General features: G+C 36.2%; 2 protein-coding genes across 2 annotated transcripts; both read left to right on the top strand.

Annotated features, from left to right (window-relative positions):
* The first annotated feature begins 6,087 nt into the window (after nucleotides 1-6,087).
* On the top strand, nucleotides 6,088-7,433 carry LOC117320988 (NFX1-type zinc finger-containing protein 1-like). The gene is made up of 2 exons (XM_033875475.1): nucleotides 6,088-7,002; nucleotides 7,092-7,433. The coding sequence occupies exons 1-2, from the start codon at nucleotides 6,088-6,090 to the stop codon at nucleotides 7,431-7,433; spliced, it is 1,257 nt and encodes a 418-aa protein (XP_033731366.1).
* Nucleotides 7,434-8,432: 999 nt separating this feature from the next.
* On the top strand, nucleotides 8,433-9,308 carry LOC117320989 (protein draper-like). Its single transcript, XM_033875476.1, has one exon. It carries the CDS (start codon nucleotides 8,433-8,435, stop codon nucleotides 9,306-9,308), a length of 876 nt encoding a protein of 291 aa, XP_033731367.1.
* Nucleotides 9,309-18,902: the final 9,594 nt, after the last annotated feature.

The following is an 18,902-nucleotide window of genomic DNA, read 5'->3' on the forward strand; positions in this document are numbered from 1 at the left end:
GTTCAGATCTTACCTTGTGTTAACATGGAGTAGTATATCAGAGACAGAGTTCAGATCTTACCTTGTGTTAACATGGAGTAGTATATCAGACATGGAGTTCAGATCTTACCTTGTGTTAACATGGAGTAGTATATCGGAGACATGGAGTTCAGATCTTACCTTGTGTTAACATGGAGTAGTATATCAGAGACACAGAGTTCAGATCTTACCTTGTGTTAACATGGAGTAGTATATCGGAGACATGGAGTTCAGATCTTACCTTGTGTTAACATGGAGTAGTATATCAGACACATGGAGTTTAGATCTTACCTTGTGTTTACATGGAGTAGTATATCAGATACACAGAGTTCAGATCTTAGCTTGTGTTAACATGGAGTAGTATATCAGAGACATGGAGTATCAGAGACACAGAATATGTTTAATAGTAAAGTAGATGAAGTGATTTACAAGTGGAAGGACTTAAAACTCCAGTTGTTGTGTAGTCTATCCACTTCCTGCAGGCATACGAGGATGGAGATATTTTTCTATTTAACCTCTTCAACCTGGGATAATTATCCTAAAGGGAGGCTGACAGCAGAATTTTACAACCACACAAATGAAGATAAATGAAGGCATCAGCACTACTATAAACTGTCGGTACACAATACCTAAACTGGAATGTTTTGCTGTCATTAATATCCAGTTTCTTTGAGTGGTTTCGCATCAACTTCTCTTTCCAATACTGAATGTGAAGGTTATTTTCATCAGGGTTTTAAAGGCCACTATTTTCAAAGTTTGAATAGAATTGAAAAAAAAACCAAGAGACCAAAAGGGCCTTAACGTCATCTGACTCGGCACTGTTGGCCATTGTGGTCATCTTGGATGTTTGATCGACCCAAATAGTAACAACACTTGATCATGACCATCTCAGGATCATTTCTAGTAAGTTTGAGCTGAATCCCACTGGTGGAACTTGAGAAGAAATTTGAAAAAGGTGTTATTCAGGAAAACCATGATTACACAATTATGTTAGAAAATGTCTGCCGTGGCTGCGATGTTTTTACGAGGCTGAAAAATAACAACACTTTGTTGGCTCCCCTTCCTTAACATTCCCACCAATTTTCAACTCAATAGTACCAATGGAACTTGAAAAGAAATTTTAAATGTGTTATTCAAGATGGCCGCCATCTTGGATTTTTGACTGACCCAAAAAATAACAACACTTGGTCAGGACCATTTCGGGATCATTTCAGGCAAGTTAGCGCTCAGTCCCACTGGTAAAATTTGAAAGGAAGTTTGAAATGTGAAAAGTTGATGCACGGCACACGATGATGGACAAAGCATGATGACTTTAGGTCATCCTGACCTTTCTAGTCAGATGACCAAAAATGAAGTAGGTCGAGCATTGACCTCCGGTTATTTAATTATATCTACAGATCTTGATATGCCCTCTAAGACTGGTCTCCGTAGCAAATATCTTCTTTGGAAATATTAAAGGAAGCCTTTGAGGTGGTGACTTTCCGTAGGCTTAAGAATAGATATCTATCTAGGCTTGTGTTTTCCTACCGGTTTATTTGTCCCTTGACTAATGAATCAAAGGTCAGGCATCTCAATACTGAAGTTACAGACATATGCTGTGATTACAAAAGTACATGACAACATCACTCATGAAACTCTGACACTTTCTGATAGAAATCTGCAGTTCTTCTACCATTTCTACTAAAAGCAAAATATCCTCAAAGACACCAAAAACAATTTAATGAACGAAACTTCAACAATTTGTGGGAAAAATTCAAGAGACCTTTAAAGCGTGTGATGTTTTTTTTGATTTAAAAAAAATAATCTGCTACACAGTCAAATCAATACAGACTTTTAAGATGCTCGGCTTTTAAAACTTGTATATCATAGTTCTGTCATAGATCAATGGAGACTTTCCCTTGCTCTTCTATCTCAAATGTCAGACTTTGCCGATGCACATCCACAAAAATAGAAAACAAAATGTCAAGAGGGCCTGAAAAACATGGATAATAAGGCATTTATATCAGAAATTGTTTTCAAATATTGATATTGACCTTATATGTAAATGTAAGAGATATTTCAGAAAATGACACTGTACTGCTAAAGTTTTCCTGTGACATTGTACTGCTCAAGTTTTCCTTTGACATTGTACTGCTCAAGTTTTCCTGTGACATTGTACTGCTCAAGTTTTCCTGTGACATTGTATTGCTCACAGTTTCAAATGACATTGTACTGCTCAAGGATTCATATTGACACTGTACTGCTAAAGTTTTCCTGTGACATTGTACTGCTCAAGTTTTCCTGTGACATTGTACTGCTCAAGGTTTCCTGTGACATTGTACTGCTCATGTTTTCCTGTGACATTGTACTGCTCAAGTTTTCCTGTGACATTGTACTGCTCACGGTGTCCTGTGACATTGTACTGTTCAAGGTTTCCTGTGACATTGTACTGCTCACAGTTTCATGTGACATTGTACTGCTCAAGGTTTCACATTGACATTGTACTGCTCAAGGTTTCCTGTGACATTGTACTGCTCATGTTTTCCTGTGACATTGTAATGCTCAATGTTTCCTGTGACATTGTACTGCTCAAGGTTTCCTGTGACATTGTACTGCTCATGTTTTCCTGTGACATTGTAATGCTCAAGGTTTCCTGTGACATTGTACTGCTCATGTTTTCCTGTGACATTGTAATGCTCAATGTTTCCTGTGACATTGTACTGTTCAAGGTTTCATATTGACATTGTACTGCTCAAGGTTTCCTGTGACATTGTACTGCTTAAGATTTCACATTGACATTGTACTGATCAAGTTTTCCTATGACACTGTACTGTTCAATGATTCATATTGACATTGTTCTGCTCAAGGTTTCATATTGACATTGTACTGTTCAAGGTTTCCTGTGACATTGTACTGTTCAAGGTTTCCTGTGACATTGTACTGTTCATGTTTTCCTGTGACATTGTACTGCTCAAGTTTTCCTGTGACATTGTACTGCTCAAGTTTTCCTGTGACATTGTACTGCTCAAGTTTTCCTGTGACATTGTACTGCTCAAGTTTTCCTGTGACATTGTACTGCTAAAGGATTCATATTGACATTGTACTGCTCACGGTGTCATGTGATAATGTACTGCTCAAAGTTTACCGAGATATTTTGTACTGCTCAAGGATTCATACTATTTACAAATATAAACTACCCGACTTTCCAATGGCTTTATATCATGTGACAATTACAACAAAGATTAAGCATTTGAACAAACATGTTTGCCATCCAGATCTCTTGATAAGTACATAGTTGTTATACTTAGTCATTATACTTTTCCTTGCTAGAAGAGTGACATCACATGTAAATGGCAAGCTCCGTCCATCACCCAGGTCAAACATGAAACATGTAGGTCAAAAGCCAATGTTCAGCATAGGAGCATGATTAGTCTCTGGTCAGCATTTCTGAACCTCATATCTGTCTCCTCGAAAATTTTCATCTTCTGGTGCCCAAAGGAGAGAAGATATGATTAGGGCACAGGTATGCTGAAAAGGGATTACTCTTAATACAACTGGTGCAGGTATGCTGAAGAGGGATTACTCTTAATACAATTGGTGCACGCATGTGGGTTAATGTTGCGTCCCGTTTTGTTGCTCATTAGTGTATTCATGTAAAATATACATTGTTGTACATTGTTGCAACTTGTACATTCCAATGACGTCACATTGTTTACAGATCCCGTGTTGTGTCTGCACTGCCTGACACGAAGGCTTCATTCTGTGTTTTTCAGTGTTTTTGTTAGTTTTCTGATAATTCAATTGATCAGGTATGATTAAACAACCCCAATCAATATGAGGTGTGAATGTAATTTTAAGTTTAAACCGCATGTTGCGAAAAATACTTCAACTTTCACTTTGTCAGTGCATTCGTGATCGCAGCTTCGATCAGCTGTCATGGCAACGACGAGGACGGTGGTTTCATCACAGTGACGAATTTAAAAACTTGCATGTGTACAGCCGAAAACTTCTAACTATACCTTATGTCTTTGGAAATCATCTGTAAATAATTAATTGAATTAATTACAATCCATTGCATTCGTTTATTAACGTTTGTTCGTTTCTATATGCCGATTTCGATACTTAAAACACTGAAGAGTTCCAATATTGGAGAATGAACATTAACACTTGCTCTATGAATCGTCCTAGAGCACCCGACTACCCTAAATCAATACTTATGAAACAGGTAAGAGCGTGAAGGTAATTGTATGAGAACAACGAAAAGTGCTGTACATTCTTACGAAAATGACAAACATCGTCAAAATTACTTAAAAAGTAGTCAATTAATCGGCACTTCTTCAATTAACACCAGTTTATAATGCTGTTATGTAACCATACTTGAATAAATAGAAGAATGTACAGCACTTTTTCTCGGTTTCTTAGCACGATGAATAAGTGTATCATATTTGTTTGTACGACAAAATACGTTGATCGGGTGCTCTGGCCATATTTACCGACCAAGTGTTAATGTAGTCCTTCGTGCCGGTCACGTGACCACGCGAGAACACGAGGAACGACGAAAACATCCCGATAAAGACGTTGGACACCTAACATTAAAATCCGATCAAGAAAACAAACAGAACTAACCGGGAAATCATTGAATATTGAATTTATGTTAAAACATGACGTTTTTTGTTCTTTTTAATTATAAATGCAACATTAACCCACATGCGCAGGTATGCTGAAGAGGGATTACTCTTAATATAATTTCTGTCATTAATTATATATATGTTACATGGGGAGATATCCAGAAAGGTTAATAAATCTCACCATGTGAAAGTATTAATAGGAATTTATGCAAAGCACGGCCTTGAAATCATTGATGCCAGTTGATTATAACAACTGATATATTGAATTCAAATTTTTCTTTTTCTTTTAAAGCTTCAGAGAATCAGATCAATGTAATCCAATTATAATTTTGACATATGAGAATCTAGATATATAAAATTTCCTGAAATGTAAGTTTACAACTTGCAAAGAGCAAATTGCAAAAAACATGATACAACATGAATTGTAACCCTCAGTTTGGTAACCATGGCAACAATGTCGGCTTTTTCTCACTGGTTTGGGATGGGGCCTTTTTGTCTCATTTTGAGAAGAAAATTGGCGAATTGGGAAAGATTTTTTCATGAAAAAAATCCAAATTTTGGAAATTTGGCTTAGATACGAAATTATTCAAAATGGGCATGGGCCCCATTTATAATAAATGGCCCCAGAAAGCCCTCAGATGTTTTGAAACATTGAAAGAGGCCCAATTATAAGGGCCTTAATCCAGGTCATCTGAGTTCTAATATATTTCAGTCAATTTTTACCCCACCAATCAACCCCTTGGGATATCTAGGTCTTGATAACATGATTTTTGAAACATCAGTCAATTGACCCTTTTTGGCCATGCATGCCCCACTTGGCCATTGGGTGTTTGAGACCATATAATGTCAATCTCCGTTGATATTTGGCCCAGGAAGGTTCCTACAAAATTTCCTCAAAATTGGTTCAGGAATTTTTGAGAAGTTGAAATACGAAAATGTAAACTAACAATGGACGACTGACAACAGACAACAAATGACTGACGATGCACAAGATACTAAAATGAGTAGACAAACCAACAATGTTATGTCCAGTATTTCAGTTGGCTCCAAAAAATACATTCCCTGAAAAATCAGCGGTGTACTGGAACCAGCAAAGAAAAAATCCTGATAGGAAATGCCATAGAATAAGTACCTCATCTGATCAGAGCCAGGTCAGCTGTTACAGTGAACATTTGTTCTCTTGTTAAGTGTGTTTATATCATAGTCTTAGTACAAATGAATGTGCTGGACAAATGCTCATAAAAAATAACAGATTCTGTGAACAGTGAAAGTAATACCAGCCAAGAAAGAAAGTTGTATACATATAAAACTTCCTGTTACGACCACGCTGGTGGTCACAAACGGTTTTACTTCGCTGGTGGTTTCATAGAATTCTTCAGAAATAAGGAAATCATTCTTCCAATATATTATGCATCAAAAGGAAAAACATGTTGATGGTCTTACCATAAAGTTTTATATCTGTATGGCTAAGTGTGAGTTTTATTGTGAGGCAAAGTATGGGACTAAGTATGGGACTAAGTATGGGACTAAGTGTGAGGCTTTGTGTGAGGCTAAGTTTGAGACTAAGTGTGAGACTAAGTGTGAGGCTAAGTGTGAGGCTAAGTGTGAGGGTAAGTGTGAGACTAAGTGTGAGACTAAGTGTGAGACTAAGTGTGAGACTAAGTGTGAGGCTAAGTGTGAGACTAAGTGTGAGACTAAGTGTGAGACTAAGTGTGAGGGTAAGTGTGAGGGTAAGTGTGAGACTAAGTATGAGACTAAGTGTGAGACTAAGTGTGAGACTAAGTGTGAGGGTAAGTGTGAGACTAAGTGTGAGACTAAGTGTGAGACTAAGTGTGAGACTAAGTGTGAGACTAAGTGTGAGGGTAAGTGTGAGACTAAGTATGGGACTAAGTGTGAGACTAAGTGTGAGGCTAAGTGTGAGACTAAGTGTGAGACTAAGTGTGAGGGTAAGTGTGAGGGTAAGTGTGAGGGTAAGTTTGAGACTAAGTGTGAGGCTAAGTGTGAGACTAAGTGTGAGGCTAAGTGTGAGGCTAAGTGTGAGGGTAAGTTTGAGGCTAAGTGTGAGGCTAAGTGTGAGACTAAGTGTGAGGCTAAGTGTGAGGCTAAGTGTGAGGGTAAGTGTGAGGGTAAGTGTGAGGGTAAGTGTGAGGGTAAGTTTGAGGCTAAGTGTGAGGCTAAGTGTGAGACTAAGTGTGAGGCTAAGTGTGAGACTAAGTGTGAGGCTAAGTGTGAGGGTAAGTGTGAGACTAAGTGTGAGGCTAAGTGTGAGGGTAAGTGTGAGGGTAAGTGTGAGACTAAGTGTGAGGCTAAGTGTGAGGCTAAGTGTGAGACTAAGTGTGAGGCTAAGTGTGAGGGTAAGTGTGAGGGTAAGTGTGAGGTAAGTGTGAGGCTAAGTGTGAGGCTAAGTGTGAGGGTAAGTTTGAGACTAAGTGTGAGACTAAGTGTGAGACTAAGTGTGAGGCTAAGTTTGAGGGTAAGTGTGAGGGTAAGTTTGAGGCTAAGTGTGAGGCTAAGTGTGAGACTAAGTGTGAGGCTAAGTGTGAGGGTAAGTGTGAGGGTAAGTGTGAGGGTAAGTTTGAGGCTAAGTGTGAGGCTAAGTGTGAGACTAAGTGTGAGGCTAAGTGTGAGGCTAAGTGTGAGGCTAAGTGTGAGGCTAAGTGTGAGGGTAAGTGTGAGGGTAAGTGTGAGGGTAAGTGTGAGGGTAAGTGTGAGACTAAGTGTGAGACTAAGTGTGAGACTAAGTGTGAGGCTAAGTGTGAGGCTAAGTGTGAGGGTAAGTTTGAGGCTAAGTGTGAGGCTAAGCAGTGATTTTTTCATCCTTTTTTACAGGGGCCTGTACCTTTTCAATTGGGAAAATACAGCGGCATTTTTCCCCAATTGGGAAATTTTGGTGTTGGTTTTAAATGAAAAAAAAAGTCAATAACACGTCCATATATTTATTTATCTGTTAAATTTTCAACATTCATCTGGCCTAATGATTCTTAATAGCTATCTAAAGGGCCATTTTCCTTGTTTTTTGCCCCTTGAACATGTCCACCAAAGAGTCCAGGCCAGTTGTCATGTTTTTTCAATTTTCTTGAAGGATGTGTCCCAAGTTTTATACCCTTTTGTAACAAATGGCTTACAACTCAAATGTGCACCAAAAAATAAACAATTCTCAAACAATTCTCAGTACTTGCACATGTAGCCACATGTCACACTACTGCGATAAAGACAAGAGAAGGAAGATCCATATTTGGCAGCATTAAATGTTCATCTATCGACGCTGCTCCTCTTTTTTCCCGATAAAGTTAATACCAGATTTTCGTCGCGGGTTACATGTACATTGACGTTTGCTACGGGTAAACATTCCGTCTGGACGGTTGATAAAACAGATTCAATGTTGGATGATGATTCATTGGTTGACGGGTTGTTTGGTATATCGCCGCCGGAAGACTTTTTGAAGAAGTCACTCACTTTCGTAAGGCCTTTCCTATCTTTTTTGTCAGTCTTTTGACATAATACTTTGTGTTGTGCGACTCTTGTTTACATGATCTTAAACTTTCAAGCGCTTGTCATAGCATATGTGAGACACGTGTGCGATTAAAACACTCGATCGACACAGACTTTCGCGGTACGCTCGATTTGAAACATTGAGGAAAACGACATCGTTTCAGACACGGAAACAGAAAGCACGGGAATTTGCGTTATCGAACGCGACCAACATAGAACGAGAACATCGGCGTTGAAAATTTCTTGTGAAATACATTTTGGTCGGCATTTCTTTATACCAATTAATATGAAGGGATATTTTCTGAATGGGAAAATATGAGCAAGAAATTGGGAAAATACAACAAAATTTCTCTAGGGGAAGGGGCCGAAATTCGGCCCCAAATCGACCCTAAAAAAATCACTGCTAAGTGTGAGGCTAAGTGTGAGGCTAAGTGTGAGGGTAAGTGTGAGGGTAAGTGTGAGGGTAAGTGTGAGGCTAAGTGTGAGGCTAAGTGTGAGGGTAAGTGTGAGGGTAAGTGTGAGGGTAAGTGTGAGGCTAAGTGTGAGGGTAAGTGTGAGGGTAAGTGTGAGGGTAAGTGTGAGGCTAAGTGTGAGGCTAAGTGTGAGGCTAAGTTTGAGGCTAAGTGTGAGGCTAAGTGTGAGGCTAAGTGTGAGACTAAGTGTGAGGGTAAGTGTGAGGGAAAGTGTGAGGCTAAGTGTGAGGGTAAGTGTGAGGCTAAGTGTGAGGCTAAGTGTGAGGGTAAGTGTGAGGCTAAGTGTGAGGGTAAGTTTGAGGCTAAGTTTGAGGCTAAGTGTGAGGCTAAGTGTGAGGCTAAGTGTGAGGGTAAGTGTGAGGCTAAGTGTGAGGGTAAGTGTGAGGGTAAGTGTGAGGGTAAGTGTGAGGGTAAGTTTGAGGCTAAGTGTGAGGCTAAGTGTGAGGGTAAGTTTGAGGCTAAGTGTGAGGCTAAGTTTGAGGCTAAGTGTGAGGCTAAGTGTGAGGCTAAGTGTGAGGGTAAGTGTGAGGCTAAGTGTGAGGGTAAGTTTGAGGCTAAGTGTGAGACTAAGTGTGAGGCTAAGTGTGAGGCTAAGTGTGAGGGTAAGTGTGAGGCTAAGTGTGAGGGTAAGTTTGAGGCTAAGTGTGAGACTAAGTGTGAGACTAAGTGTGAGGCTAAGTGTGAGGCTAAGTGTGAGGCTAAGTGTGAGGCTTTGTGAGCTGTAAGTGTTGGATTTAGCATGAGGCTTAGTGTGAGACTTAGTGTTGGGCAAAGTGTGAGATTTATTGTGAGACTAGTGTGAGACTTAGTGAGATTTTCAGTGTGAGGCAAGGTGTATGACTTTAAGTTTGAGACTAAGTTTGATACTTTAAGTGTGACCTGTAAGTGTTAGATTTAGCGTGAGACTTAGTGTGAGACTTGGTGTGAGACTTGGTGTGAGCTGTAAGTGTCAGGCTTAATGTGAGGCAGTGTGAGACTAAGTGTGAGACTAAGTTTGAGATTTTAAGTGTGAGACTTAGTGTGAGACTTAGTGTACGGCTAAGTGTAAGAAAATTATCTAAAGCTTAGATAGAGAGTAATCAAAGACTGGGTGCAAGATTTTTTTTCAAAGTGTAAAACAATTATCAAAAGCTAAGAAAGATAGGTAGTAATTTAAGGCTGGGTGTATGATCTCTTTCTGACAGATAATTATCTGAGACAAATTTTGTAAGATAAATATCTCTGGCAATGTGTGAAATAATTATCTAGCAAGCAGGCTGAGTGTTAATTAAAAAATTAGATCTTTTTCTGAGAGTGTAAGATAATCATCTGAGGCATCACATAAAAAATACTGTAACTACATATTATTATCCAATAAAAATGTTGTAAGATAAATATCTTGGCAAAGTTTTAAATAATAATCTTTAGCATAGAGACAAATGCTAAGTATAAGATCTTTTCTTGAGACAAAGTGTAAGATATTATCTGACAATCGTGATACATTTTTACATGGAAGGGACTACAGTATTACATTACTATAAATACAATGTACTTGAGCCCATTAGGGCGACACATAAATCCTATTGGTAAACATGTTTCTTATATGTTTACAACATCACTATAATGGTGAGGGTGGAAACGCATGGATAAAACGGGCAATGAAAAACACCATCTTTACCGTCCTAGTCCAACACTAAATATTCATTAATCAGCCATGTTGTCCATCTCACAGTGAAAACAGACATCAATAAATGTCACCAATAAAGTGTCCAGTACTTCCGTGACCCTGAAAGGTCAACATACCGATACAGACTGGACAAAACTCGGAGGGGATGTTAAATAACAATGAAATTATGACTAACACCTGTAGGGAATTGTTTTATTTACTCTTTGTTTAATTTTCGGCATAGCCGTATAATTTTCTTTTGGACCTGGATATGACGCGACAGGTGGCGTTACTGGTCAAGATGAAGTATGTGATTGGTCAATGTAGCGGTAAATGCAAAATGCAGATATGCAGTTAAAGACGAAACAAAGTTAAGATTGAATGCAAGCTGAATAAGTGGATGTATCTATTCAAATGACATATCAATGAAATTATATTCCTGATTCAAATGCAGTCCTACTATCACCAAAAATGATTCAAACTGACATAATTTTGTTATCCGGGTTAAAACGCATTTATTAGTTAGTTCGTTTTTTTTTTTTTTCACCAGCAGTTTTACATTATAACCACCAGCATTAAAACTATGCCGTTTATCTTTATTAAAGATATTTCTTGTTAGCATATTATTGGACTACTGACAAAAGTAGGTCTGAAGTGCTACTGAACTCATGGTAAACTATTTCAACATGACAGACCAGAGACTTATGTCAAAATGATGGATTCCTGCCTTAAAATATTGGGCTCAAATTCTAACCATTTTTCATTCAAAACACCTTTCTAAATTTGTAACCGTAGAGTACTCTATGTATCATCCGCCATACATAACTGTTCCATAGCAAGGCAGTTTGTTTACTCGTATTTGGAAGGGAAATTATAAGGTTCCCTTGAAAGGGGGCCGTGGTGGCCAAGCGGTTAAGATGTCCCAACACTTTATCACTAGCCCACCACCTCTGGGTTGTAAGTTCGAAACCCAAGTGGGGCAGTTGCCTGGTATTGATCGTAGGTCAGTGGTTTTTCTCCGGGTACTCTGGCTTTCCTCCACCTCCAAAGCATGCACGTCCTAAAATGACCCTGGCTGTTAATAGGACGTTAAACAAAACAAACCAAACTCAATCCCTTGAAAGCTCAATTCCAGCCCTTAATTTTTGTAAAGAAACTGGTCCCTCTTGTCTCTTGAATGAAATCAGGTCTTTGATCATCATGGTAAGAACTAAGATTCTGGAGACCAATTAGGGCCAAGTTCCTTCAGAAAAATACAATATTCTGGGAACATATACTGACCCGGACACATGCAAATCTAGGATACAAGGATTGAAAATACATGTTGATCGATGGGGATACAAAAGGTGAAGGCCTAAGCAAAGTCTCGAAAGTATAACTGGCCAAGGTTTTTCGCAAAGAACAAGACAATTTTACTTACTTTTTCCTCCTGATGTTTTGTGGTCGTGTGCATTAAAAGGCTAACGAAATGCTGTCCCTACAGTAGATTTCATCTTTATTTAGAGGTCTAAACCTTCATTCGTGCACTCATATAAACAAAGGGATTAACAATCAATCGATAGCTACAAACTGTTGACACTGTGATTGCTGATCGGTCACAATTAGTCCATCAGACCGAATCAAGGAATTTTTACCTGAGACATGACGCCTAGATGTTCGACACAAAAAAGGAATTTTGGTACAATATATAAGGGATGGACCACAAAATATATTGCACACAACCTAAGTATTCGATTCAACAGTGTTTGAAACATCCATGTTTAATTTACTAAGATATTAAGAAGTCACAAAATTGGGACAAAACAAAACATGTGACTTATCCAATGTATTTTAATCAACTGTTAGGCACAAGTGATTTTTAATGTGTAATAACATGCAAGTTTTACTGAACAAAATATTAAAATTAATATCAAACATTCAATAATTTCATATGAAATGTATGACAGCTGTCCTTCTGGGTAAATTTTAATATTTGGCCTAAACCAATCAATACTACTGTTCTCAAAGTACACATAAACTGTAAAAATATGCACTTTTATAAAAATCACGGAACTGCAACTTTGATAGTGGTTCAATTTGATGTCCCTGCATATCCCCAGAAGACTAAATTTGCCCCCATACTGCTGTTAAAGGTTCCTACACAGAGGGTTACAAACTGGGAACGTCACAACCGTTTGGATATCTGATTTGACAGAAACAGGTATATTCGAAGTGACACTTTCCTAGTTCCCAGTTCTATACTCCCGACAGTTTTGATTAACAGTGGAAGTGTGTGATCACATGTGCTAAGTACATTGTGGAGAAAAAACATACGAATACAAAACTGATATTTTGTGGATCTTTTATGTAAAATCCAAGGTGTCAATCTCTAGAGCAGTTATTTGTCAATAACACTGAGAGAAACTTATTTGTTGTGTAGTTTTCTTTTTTCTGGGAATATGTATTGGCAATATCCAAACTAATACAAATTCATGTTAAATCTAAAATCTAAAATTTTTTTTTTTTTTTCATTTTTTTTTTTCATTTTTCAAGATAACTATTCAGAGGTTTGTTAGTAAATGAATACATCAAAACCACAAAAAATGTAGACAAGATATCCGTTAAGATTAAAACACACTGCCGATCAAAAGGATAAAAAAAACCACTTGTGTAATCTTGTATACCGTAAAAACAAATCTTATCAATTCTAATCTTCCATCTTTTTTTTCTGCTGATTTTGATATCGAGTTTTAGTGATGAAAGTTAAGTGAGGGAGGGGTGTGTGTTCCAGAAACCAGGAAACTCTCAGCAGGACACAGGAATGAATTACATAATGTGTTGTTGAGGAGATTCACACAAATTGAATTCCTTATCTTCTCTGTGAGAGAGAAAAGACATTGACAGACAGGTTTTACTATCATAATAGAGTTATCTCCCCCTGGTGTGAAAAAAATCTTTTACTCACAAGATTATCATGTGGCTCCCGACCCCCATTACATGTGTTTATCATACTGAGGGTGCCACTTATTTGTATCAAAGCTACATATCCATTCATTAAAAAAGGGCGTTTCCTTAGTAAACGATCACCCCTTATCTCAAAACAGTAGACAGAGGTTGACAGGCAAGCAGTTTTATAAGGTAAAGTTTATGAACCGAACGACTGTGTTTCAGATCCTAATCATGCTATTTTAATAAATACTTTCAGAAGAAAAGAAATTCACCAATTCAGGAAAAGGCAGAAAGAGGTAGCACTACAATTTTATACTTTAGATATATCTGATGTATGAGGGGTAACTACAATTTTATACTGTAAGTATATCTGATGTATGAGGGGTAACTACAATTTTATACTGTAAGTATATCTGATGTATGAGGGATAACACTACAATTTTATACTGTAAGTGTATCTTATGTATGAGAGGTATATAACACTACAATTTTATACTGGAAGTATATCTGATGTATGAGGGGTAACACTACAATTTTATACTGTAAGTATATCTGATGTATGAGGGATAACACTACAATTTTATACTGTAAGTATATCTTATGTATGAGAGGTATATAACGCTACAATTTTATACTGGAAGTATATCTGATGTATGAGGGGTAACTACAATTTTATACTGTAAGTATATCTGATGTATGAGGGGTAACACTACAATTTTATACTGTAAGTATATCTGATGTATGAGGGGTAACTACAATTTTATACTGTAAGTATATCTTATGTATGAGAGGTATATAACACTACAATTTTATACTGTAAGTATATCTGATGTATGAGGGGTAACTACAATTTTATACTGTAAGTATATCTGATGTATGAGGGGTAACTACAATTTTATACTGTAAGTATATCTTATGTATGAGAGGTATATAACACTACAATTTTATACTGTAAGTATATCTGATGTATGAGGGGTAACTACAATTTTATACTGTAAGTATATCTGATGTATGAGGGGTAACTACAATTTTATACTGTAAGTATATCTTATGTATGAGAGGTATATAACACTACAATTTTATACTGTAAGTATATCTGATGTATGAGGGGTAACTACAATTTTATACTGTAAGTATATCTGATGTATGAGGGGTAATACTACAATTTTATACTGTAAGTATATCTGATGTATGAGGGGTAACTACAATTTTATACTGTAAGTATATCTGATGTATGAGGGGTAACTACAATTTTATACTGTAAGTATATCTGATGTATGAGGGGTAACTACAATTTTATACTGTAAGTATATCTGATGTATGAGCAGAGACATATATACAGAGAGATTGGCAGCTCTCTATTTGCCCTTGTGTTTACATAGTGGCCCCTGACCTTCCCACAATCCTTTGCGGTCGCTCGGTTCAGTCCTCACTAGACGCCATATTGGAGAAAACTTGAAAACCAGACACATAATTATCGATAATTTCTATTTGAAATCATCACCAAGATCCAATTATGTGCGTTAATTTTATTAATATCAATTGTGCAGAAGTGTCATCAATATGAAATATCACAATTTGCTGTCCAAGTGTTTGTATTTTGAATATGAAAGTCAAGCACAATGCAGGAAAGATCGGCGGGAATCTCCAATTTTCGAAAAGTCCCTATGGGGTTTTCGAGAATACAGATAAATGACAACAATGTGCATGATAATCAAGACCACATTCCATAAGTATGATTGTTTTTGGTTAATGTGGTAACTTTTGTAGCGGCCTAGATAAAACGATGTGCTATTTGTGTGCGTTTAAAATTGACGATGTTTTGGTCGGTCTTAATGGCTGCTTAATTACAAAACTTGGACATGTCGATAAGACCCAATGGATTTTAGAAAATACGGATAAACGGCAACAATGTGCATGATCAATAAGACTATATCCCATAAGTATGATAGTTTTTGGTTAATGTGGTAACTTTTGTGGTGGCCAAAATAAAACGATGTGCTTTTTGTGTGCTTTTTAAATTGACGATGTTTTGGTCTGACGTAATGGCGGCTAATTACAAACTTGGACATGTCGAATAGGACCCAATGGATTTTCGAAAATACGGATAAATGACAACAATGTGCATGATCAATAAGACTATATCCCATAAGTATGATAGTTTTTGGTTAATGTGGTAACTTTTGTAGTGGCCAAAATAAAACGATGTGCTTTTTGTGTGCGTTTAAAATTGACGATGTTTTGGTCTGACGTAATGGCGGCTAATTACAAACTTGGACATGTCGAATAGGACCCAATGGATTTTTGAAAATACGGATAAATGACAACAATGTGCATGATCAATAAGACTATATCCCATAAGTTTGATAGTTTTTGGTTAATATGGTAACTTTTGTAGTGGCCAAAATAAAACGATGTGCTTTCTGTGTGTATTTAAAATGACGATGTTTTGGCCTGACGTAATGGCGGTTTAACCAGAACATGTCGAATAAGTTCCAATACATCGATACACACATGCGCAAAGCCCGATTTACCTGCGCTCGCTTGGTTTGATAGGAGACAGGACGCTCTCGATAAGGGATATGCTTGAGTGGTCACGAATAAAGGGAGCCACTACATGTACGGGGAAATAGCGATGTTACTTATCTCTCTGTATATATGTCTCTGGTATGAGGGGTAACTACAATTTTATACTGTAAGTATATCTTATGTATGAGAGGTAACACTACAATTTTATACTGTAAGTATATCTGATGTATGAGGGGTAACTTCAATTTTATACTGTAAGTATATCTGATGTATGAGGGGTAACTACAATTTTATACTATAAGTATATCTGATGTATGAGGGGTAACTACAATGTTATACTGTAAGTATATCTGATGTATGAGGGGTAACTACAATTTTATACTATAAGTATATCTGATGTATGAGGGGTAACTACAATTTTATACTGTAAGTATATCTGATGTATGAGGGATAACACTACAATTTTATACTGTAAGTATATCTGATGTATGAGGGGTAACACTACAATTTTATACTGTAAGTATATATTATGTATGAGAGGTAACATCACAATTTTATATTGTAAGTATATCTGATGTATGAGAGGTAACACTATAATTTTATACTGTAAGTATATCTGATGTATGAGGGGTAACTACAATTTTATACTGTAAGTATATCTGATGTATGAGGGGTAACACTATATTTTTATACTGTAAGTATATCTTATGTATGAGAGGTAACACTACAATTTTATACTGTAAGTATATCTGATGTATGAGGGGTAACTACAATTTTATACTGTAAGTATATCTGATGTATGAGGGAAAGCACTACAATTTTATACTGTAAGTATATCTGATGTATGAGGGGTAACTACAATGTTATACTGTAAGTATATCTGATGTATGAGGGGTAACTACAATTTTATACTGTAAGTATATCTGATGTATGAGGGATAACACTACAATTTTATACTGTAAGTATATCTGATGTATGAGGGGTAACACTACAATTTTATACTGTAAGTATATCTGATGTATGAGGGGTAACTACAATTTTATACTGTAAGTATATCTGATGTATGAGAGGTAACACTACAATTTTATACTGTAAGTATATCTGATGTATGAGGGGTAACACTACAATTTTATACTGTAAGTATATCTGATGTATGAGGGGTAATTACAATTTTATACTGTAAGTATATCTGATGTATGAGGGGTAACATTACAATTTTATACTGTAAGTATATCTGATGTATGAGGGGTAACTACAATTTTATACTGTAAGTATATCTGATGTATGAGGGGTAACACTATATTTTTATACTGTAAGTATATCTTATGTATGAGAGGTAACACTACAATTTTATACTGTAAGTATATCTGATGTATGAGGGGTAACTACAATTTTATACTGTAAGTATATCTGATGTATGAGGGAAAGCACTACAATTTTATACTGTAAGTATATCTGATGTATGAGGGGTAACTACAATGTTATACTGTAAGTATATCTGATGTATGAGGGGTAACTACAATTTTATACTGTAAGTATATCTGATGTATGAGGGATAACACTACAATTTTATACTGTAAGTATATCTGATGTATGAGGGGTAACACTACAATTTTATACTGTAAGTATATCTGATGTATGAGGGGTAACTACAATTTTATACTGTAAGTATATCTGATGTATGAGAGGTAACACTACAATTTTATACTGTAAGTATATCTGATGTATGAGGGGTAACACTACAATTTTATACTGTAAGTATATCTGATGTATGAGAGGTAACACTACAATTTTATACTGTAAGTATATCTGATGTATGAGGGGTAACACTACAATTTTATACTGTAAGTATATCTGATGTATGAGGGGTAATTACAATTTTATACTGTAAGTATATCTGATGTATGAGGGGTAACATTACAATTTTATACTGTAAGTATATCTGATGTATGAGGGGTAACACTACAATTTTATACTTTAAATATATCTGATGTATGAGGGGTAATTACAATTTTATACTGTAAGTATATTGTATGTATGAGAGGTAACACTACAATTTTATACTGTAAGTATATCTGATGTATGAGGGGTAACACTACAATTTTATACTGTAAGTATATCTGATGTATGAGGGGTAACACTACAATTTTATACTGTAAGTATATCTGATGTATGAGGGGTAACATTACAATTTTATACTGTAAGTATATCTGATGTATGAGGGGTAACATTACAATTTTATACTGTAAGTATATATTATGTATGAGGGGTAGCACTACAATTTTATACTGTAAGTTTAACTTATGTATGAGGGGTAACACTATAATTTTAAACTGTAAGTATATCTGATGTATGAGGGGTAACTACAATTTTATACTGTAAGTATATCTGATGTATGAGAGGTAACATCACAATTTTATACTGTAAGTATATCTGATGTATGAGGGGTAACACTACAATTTTATACTGTAAGTATATCTGATGTATGAGGGGTAACATCACAATTTTATACTGTAAGTATATCTGATGTATGAGGTTTAACACTACAATTTTATACTGTAAGTATATCCTATGTATGAGGGGTAACTACAATTTTATACTGTAAGTATATCTGATGTATGAGGGGTAACACTACAATTTTATACTGTAAATATGTCTTATGTAAGAGCCGGGTAACTACAATTTTATACTGTAAGTATATCCTATGTATGAGGGGTAACTACAATTTTATACTGTAAGTATATCTGATGTATGAGGGAAAAGACTACAATTTTACACGGAGATTACATCTGATTAAATTTCTAATGTCCCATTTGCAGTTTTAGAAAACATTTTTTTGTCTGATGTAAACTTTCATTTTGTACCACTTAAATGACCAATATATATAAAGATGGAAAGCAGAATAAAAAGGGGAAAAAAAAGAAGAAAAACACACATATATATTGTTAATAAATATCCTGTCAGTCAAATATGCCAAAACATACAGAACAGAAATTATATCTATTTTATCAGGACTTTATAGATAAATTCTGTATTTTATATAAAGTGGTTTTGAGAAAGGCAGTTCATGTCAGAGATATAATGGTTATAAATGCACCCTACAACAAGGATTTGTTGTTTTTGTGTGTCAGCCTCTGACCCACGCCCTCTCAATTACCATACATGCCAGTCCATCCGACTACTGTTCTATAATGGGCGCTATCTGAACTC

This window comes from Pecten maximus, unplaced genomic scaffold (genome assembly GCF_902652985.1).
Source record: "Pecten maximus unplaced genomic scaffold, xPecMax1.1, whole genome shotgun sequence".
Taxonomy (NCBI): Eukaryota; Metazoa; Mollusca; class Bivalvia; order Pectinida; family Pectinidae; genus Pecten; species Pecten maximus.

Bases quoted from the DNA above. Each gene is read 5' to 3' on its own strand.
- LOC117320988 (XM_033875475.1), top strand. From the start codon at position 6,088: ATGGCTAAGTGTGAGTTTTATTGTGAGGCAAAGTATGGGACTAAGTAT. The intron at 7,003-7,091 runs GTAAGTGTGAGG...TGTGAGGCTAAG, and splicing joins AGTGTGAGGGTAAGTGTGAG to TTTGAGGGTAAGTGTGAGGG.
- LOC117320989 (XM_033875476.1), top strand. From the start codon at position 8,433: ATGAGCAAGAAATTGGGAAAATACAACAAAATTTCTCTAGGGGAAGGG.